The sequence below is a fragment of the Diadema setosum genome, chromosome 7, assembly GCF_964275005.1.
Source record: "Diadema setosum chromosome 7, eeDiaSeto1, whole genome shotgun sequence".
Lineage (NCBI taxonomy): Eukaryota > Metazoa > Echinodermata > Echinoidea > Diadematoida > Diadematidae > Diadema > Diadema setosum.
The window spans coordinates 33,288,102-33,295,571 of NC_092691.1; the positions used below are offsets into that span (position 1 = coordinate 33,288,102).

The 7,470-nt window shown below is 37.6% G+C and overlaps 1 protein-coding gene across 1 annotated transcript; it reads right to left on the minus strand.

Annotated features, from left to right (window-relative positions):
* Positions 1-2,106: 2,106 nt before the first annotated feature.
* On the minus strand, positions 2,107-3,375 carry LOC140231193 (muscarinic acetylcholine receptor M1-like). The gene has a single exon (XM_072311340.1). The coding sequence runs from the start codon at positions 3,373-3,375 to the stop codon at positions 2,107-2,109; it is 1,269 nt and encodes a 422-aa protein (XP_072167441.1).
* Between the last annotated feature and the right edge of the window lie 4,095 nt (positions 3,376-7,470).

Consider the following 7,470-nt stretch of genomic DNA (forward strand, 5'->3'; position numbering starts at 1 on the left):
CGTTAAAGATGCGTTTAAATTATCGATAGGACACTCGGATGTCATCATATACCTGTTTGTTGGTACAGTGGCCGTGAAGGTGACTATCAGTGCCGTTACAATGGCAAAGTATCCAGAAACGCTGGAGTTTCAGAAAGAAAAAAAGCCGTGTATTTGTAATTCAACAGTGTAAAAAGGCATGGTAGGCAGTTGAATTTGATTGCAATGAATATCTGGGTCATTTTAAAAGTCATGGTAGTTTTCGCATAAGAAGATGGCCACTTTTAATGAGACGGTATGTGGAAAATTTTCAAACTTTCCATTAAAAAAAAAATCAAAACATCATACACTTTCATAAATGATGTTTTTCTATCGTCTACAGGCTATCACCATTATATCATAGTGTGCATGTTTGCTGTTACAGTGGTGGTAAGTGTGACTCTCGGGGAAGTTTCCATGGTAATGTATCAAAATCAAATGGAGTGAGGGGAAAAAATGAACCGCACACCAAATCTGCCATTTTACAATATGAACATTCTGTAAGTACATCATACATTTTCAAAGTTATCCAAAAAATTACATTAAGAATGACTGTCATTTGATTTGGATTTCATGTGCCCAAAAATGGTTGTTTCCACGGCAACGGCGTACAAGAATATCATTTTTTTTTCAGCAGACTCTGCACATCATAATTATTAACATTCCATGTGATATGGTCATCATCAAAATAAAACAAAAATAAAGTTAGGATAATCAACTTTAGGATGCTATGTTATTGATTGTGTTTAGTTGATTGGAAACGGACACTTTAGGAGAGCTGAGATTGCTAACTAATGAACATAAATGCATGGCACTGCCCGAGAGGCGTTATGTATAAACTACCGATGTGTATTTTAACTTTTGTATCATCCTGTTGGCATGGAAACAGTCATATCAGTCATTAAACATTTGAAATATCTTCCAAATAGATGACTGGAATCAAACTCAGAATGAGTGCCACGACTTCCTTGCATGGTTTCGAAATTCACTACCATCAATGTGAAGTTATAGTTATACAAACATTCTGTGTTTGTCTTATGTGTGTGTGTGTGTTTTGTCATGTACCATACTTACCAGGTATATATTTGCTCTGGTATAATGGTCATATTTTGGCATGAAAGCAGTTTGTACGTGATTCATATTTTGATTGATATCGGGAGAGCAGCAGAAAATTAGAAATACTATTGTTGAAAGGTTAAATTTTGTTTCAGATTGTTCAATTACAAAAACAGGACAATTCTGTAAAAATTGTGTAATGCGCAACCATGGTAACAGCACTAATTGTCACACTCACTATATCTATCATACTTCAATTATTTATTCTTATACGTCGTTGCAAATCCCTAAAACGTGTCTATCTCTGGAAATTGTGCACACTGATTCGAAGCCACCAGACACAACGTACATATCGTCACAGAGGTGAATAAGACTAGTAAAATTATTGTTAGGTTATTTTGTTTATTTTTTGTCTTTAAAATCAAGCTTACCATGGTGTTTATATCTTTTTTTGCTTTTCTTTTTTGCTTAAAAATAAAATTACATGTTTATGATAGTATATGTATAATGCTTGTATTTCTACATTTTGGCTGACGTGGGTGATCCATCCCATGAGTGGAAAATAAGAATTGAATTGCATTGAATTGTCAGAGTATGGAGCCTCAGACTTCTTTAGTATTATTTTTGCTTTACTTGCTATCCTCATTAATTTCAGTCGTAGCGTTAATTAAATTTAGAAGGTTTCCTTCACGTCTTCCCCCTCTCCGCTCTTTTGTATACATGATATCAGTATAATTGACGTTAATGTACAATATTCTTACTGTTTATTTTTGTGAAATGAGCTTTGCATAAGTTATGTATTTTGTGTTAATATTGTTTATTTTTTAGAAATATGAATATAAACTGAACTGAAACTGCAATTTAGCTGAATGCTGCTCAATTGTCTTATGAATATTTCATAATCTATACTTTGAGTAAAAATCCAATGTGCTTAAGGCCTTTTCGCATTTTTCTCATGAAATCTATTTTTTTTTCACTCACTAGAATGCTAGAACTTTCAGAACATACTTATTTTACATGATTATGGGAAACTTAACGGCAAGATGGCAGAAGAATCCGGTATATGGTTTTGCGAAACAAAGGCTGTGCCGCTGCATAGGCGAGTGGATTGAGGAGACTGTTCGCGTAGGTCATCCAGCGAACCGTCTCTATGACGCGGAAGTCGAGAATGCGCCTCCCGAACAGCTCCGTGGTCACCGTGAAGTAAATAAGCACGAGATCGTATGGTATCCAGACGAGCAGGAAGATGACGACGATGAAGGTTAAGGTGCGCGTCGCCTTCCTCGTCTCCGAAGACGATTCGCGGTTGGAAGTGTCACCCCCTGTCTTACCGAACTCCTTGACACCAGCATCAACGCGACCATTCGTGGACCCGGCGGTAGATTCAAGTGCGATATCATTTCGCTCGTGCTCCTCAGTAGTCTCAGAATGACGCTGGAATACATCATCACCTTGTCTATCCCTTACGAAGCCGGGATTCTCCTTGCCCAAACGTCTGCCGCTGCTAGCACCCGGCATCTGAGATTTGTAGTCGTCTGTGCTCTGTTCCTTGACGATTTCTAAGACGTGTTTGATTCCCATCTTTCGGATTTTGCGATAGATGCGGAGGTACAGAGTCAGGATGATAAAAAAGGGCGCCACGAAGGTGAGGAAAATGGACACTATGCTAGATTCGAAGTAAGACGTGTAGTTGGGATGGCATGCCTCGGCGGCGTACACGGGTGGATCGACGAAGTCCCAAACGGTTATGAAGCCCATCCAGATCGCAAAGGGTACGATCCACGTGAAGATGTTGGCGACGATTGCTACTCGCTTACTCCTCCGCTGAAAGTGGCGGATAGGATAGTAGGTGGCGATGTACCGATCGATGCAGATGACGACGAGGCCCATGACCGACACGCTGACTAGGCTGTGTTGTACGCCCTGGAAGATGTGGCACATAGCCTTGCCGAAGATCCACTTTCCGTAAACGATGAACGTCGCACGGAGGGGCATGTTGAAGAGCCCCACGCACAGGTCGGCTACGGTCATATTCATGATGTAGTAGTTGTTGTAGCTACGAAGGCGTCTCTCGTGGCGAAACGCGAGAAGGATTAGGATGTTGATGATCACAGTGAGGACCGTAACGAGCCCCATCCCCACCACGCCGACGAGATCGGAGAGTGAGACAACAGTTCCATCCTCGGTTGGCTGCGAGATCGTCGTTGACATGGACAGCGTTGGCATGGCTCCATCACTTTGAAACTCTCTAAGAGTTGCCGCTTGCCCTATAATGGTGGCGTTCTGGAGAGTTTCCGCCATTTTGCAAAATTTACTGCTATCTTCAAAGAGCCGCTTGGCAAATGAGTAAGTGGCTTTGCAGCTCACTGACACTGTGATACCCCGGAGCGAAGCTTTTAATTGCAGACCTCCTGACCGCGGTTTCTCCTGTCGAGTAACTGTCAATTTTACAACACATTTACAAGTAATTAAGTGGTGACATTGGGCAGCATTTGCATGCATTAGTAGTTGCAACCATTAGTTAAGGAAATTGGTCGTGGGATGCATGTCAGCCCGAACCCTATACAATGGAAGACACAACTAATTTTTGATAACGTCAAGACGTAATACCATTAAAGGGGAGTAATGTCGAATATATAATAGATCAACGTTCTCCTGTCAAGGCAAACACATATAAAATTCATTGCGACATCGAATCAAGAAAATGTACTGACATTACCTAGAGTGAGAACAAGGATGAAAAGCATTTTTTAATGATGATTTTTCTCTTCGTCCTATTCTAAGGCCATCACAAGGCAAGGAGATGTTGTATATATCTTCTGTGTACGTGCCACCAATATATGCATTTTTTTTTATATTCTCGTAACGCCATTACTTCCCCTACGAGACTGATACCCCCAAATAATCACTGTTACGAAATGAAATCTGTCATCATCATTTACATCACGTACCAAGCAAGCAAACGTCTCCATTTATTTATTATGTACATGCAAAAGATAAAACTCGAAACGAATTAAATGAATCAAATCATGCTGTTAAACGAACAACTTTTTTAAGTATATCAGACTAAGTTTTGACATCTTTCATTTCTCTATATACCAGCAGCTTGGAAAATAACATTTATTAGTTATAGGAGAAGACTGTTTGCAATTCAGTCACCTTTTCGTTTATTTTGTCACCTATGTGTATGCTTAAACGAAAATAATACACTATTATACATAGTGACTCTTGCAAAGCGTGTAACTCATGACACACGTTGAAATCAAAGTTTAAATTAAAAAAAAATCATTTACAAACACATGCAAGCGCATAAGGTTATAAAAATGTTTAGAACACATACTAACATAAGTGTTTTATCTAGTAAACCATGACAATAGAGAAAATTATAAACAACTGTTTACTGAATATAGGTGTGTATAAATGACAATTTTCAGGCCTGTAATATGAATCATCATTCTACTGGAGAAAAAAAAATCTTATTTGAGACTAACCTCTTTTTGTCTTCAGTGCACAAAACAAAAATGGTAGTGTCAGCGCTCATAACCAGACGTTGGTAATCAGCGGAAAGTAAACGGTGGTGTGTACTGCTTCCTGCAATGGCGGGAGTCACCGATGACTGTTAATGCCACGGCATAATAAGAACGCTTTGACGATGCGTAAATTTTCTTCGTTCGCAAGAAATGATGCGAATTTTCCCTCACGACCAAATCAATCTAAACTGCATCGGAGGAACCTGAAAAAAGATACTAAAAACAAGAATATATCGGCAAATTGGGAGTTTTAGTCTCCTGAAATTATTTCACGGAATCGTAGCTTGTGTCTGATTGGTCGAGCTCCAACCTACATGATTATTGCTGATTGCTGGTATTAGTTGTTGTAAAGTTTGGTTGCTATAGTATACATCTCGCATCATATTTTTTTTTCTCTAACCGAAGCTTTATGAGCCGTCTAAAAAAAAAAAAGAAAAGAGAAAAAGATAACTGAATTCCGCGGCGTTTAATGCGCACCACACAATCATGCAAATACGCATTGTATTGCAGGGGATGTATGCGTATGTGTGTGTGCGTGTGTGGATAGGGTAGGTTGATGGATTAAAGTGCAATGTAAGAAGAATGCATAAAGAAAAGCAGAACTAGGAAATACAATACTGATGGTAAGAATGAGCAGCATAGTAGAAAGATCGAGAGACAGAGAAAGAATGGGAGGGGTTGCAGAGAGTAATGATACTGGTTATACACGGATGGAGAGAGATTATAGATAAACTCGAGAGACAAGAAAATCAAGAAGGAATTAGACTGAGAGGAAATAATGATGAAGTTCGCTGAAAGTATAAAAAGAGGCTTATACTTACGAAGTTTTGATGACGCTTTTGAAATAAGTGATGTACGAAGAGCGGTGGAGAGAGAGAAAAAAAAAATCCCTTTATTGCATTTCTTTGCTTTTTTTTTTTTGCTGTGAGTTGTTTCTGAAGGAATCACAATATCGCAACTAATGCTCAGAGGTTGATTTCTATAGCAGTATAATAAGTCCATTTACGATCGATGACAAGGTATGACTTCATTCATGTTTAAAGAACGAGCGCGGCAGCGATACCGGAGCATATCAATCGCAGTTTTCCAGCGCCCACATGGATTAGATGTTCCATCTTTTGTGATGTGTATCACAGTATATAAAAAAAAAAAAACAGAAAAAAAACATAAAAAAAGTATCAATGATGATAAAGTAATAAACAATGCAATAACGAAAACAGGAAAAAAAACTTATAAGGTGAACAGTAAATATTTACTGGTCTTTTGAAAGGCATGATGCCTCTTAATAGTGACGAGCTGGATGCTGTAATATCGAGTTAGCATCATTGATTGATGGATCGGCAATCAGGCTTCATTGGCGCATAGATAATCGGGAAACGAAGGGATGTCTATCATTGCTCACTAGATTCAGTTACTATTCAGGTTTCCTTAATTCCCTTTCCTATAAACACTAAAAGCTCTTTTAAGTTCATTTGAAGTCTTGTCCATTATACAACATGCACTGATAAATGTTGTAACTCTAATTGAGCTTTGTTAAAGATCAACTTACATAGATAGGCATATATAGATAGACATGTCTGATTCATTTCTAGGCAGTGAAGTGTTCGTAGAGTCCTAAAATTCGAGAGAGTTGTGCACTAGGATAATCATGAGAATTGGAGAATGGAGATTTTACAAACCACAGAAATGAGTGCCCTTTCCAATTCAAGAAATCACAAATGCAAATGGAATTAAAGCTTATTCATGCCTTCAGTGAGCATGGTTATCGACCTGAGTATCAATACCATCCTGTTCTTTACCGGTAGTATGGACACAATAAGCCACATATTTGTAATGTATATTTCGTTTTGTGTTTCAACAATACAACAAGCATGATTAAATGTATTCCGTATCGCCGAGATCGTATAAAATTGAAAGTCAATAAGAAAAGCATATCATAGTCCATTTGCATTTTTCTTATGTCTATTACGGGTCCAATTCTAACGCAGAGATAATTATATAAAACGCATATAAATATAAAATGTTTATATTTTGTTTTGAGTTAGCTCTATTCTGTGGGGAAATTTTTGATCATTTCCATTGTGTTTGTCAAGTGTTATGAAAATATCATAATTGCAATGTTTGAAATAAATATCGACTTCAAGTACAAAGTGACTCTTACGAAGAGAGTTAAAAGACAGAACAGTGTCATTAAACTTGACCAAAACTTTTACAACATTTTTAACAAGATGGTGATATCGGTCGCAACCACATTACAATTTAGAAGAGGCAGGGATGATGTCATCCCCTCACATTGCTCATAAACTGTTGGATTTAAAAAGCAACAACATAAATAATGTAGCAGCTCTATAATATATTCCCGCTTACTTTTACACTATATGTTGCTACAGCTCTAACAATAATTTGATGTGTAGGATGCATGCACTATAGCTATCATTAGATATCGTTTAATAAAATTACCTGTAAGTGGAGCAATGGAAAACTTGTGAGATGGTGACATCATTGTTACCTCAATCTAAATTTGCATATCTTGATTGCAATTTGTAACATATTTTGGCGAAGTAGTGTGCGATTTTAAAATTCTATAGCATTCTGTAGCATATCCAAATTTGATGAAACTCCCATCATTCTGTTTTTCCGCTTTCAGTCTAATCATTAAAATCAGAATCGGAAAATGTCAGAAATGAGCTTTATGGCAATGGAAAAAAGCTATAACAATAATACACTATAGTAATATCAATATAATCGATCTTTGCGTAGGCCTAATGTCATGTTTTTATTGCTATCAGCGTTGGTATCATAATTATCTTATTCATCATTGCAATAAATATTACTTTTATTGCCATTGTTATCGCCATTGTTGTTG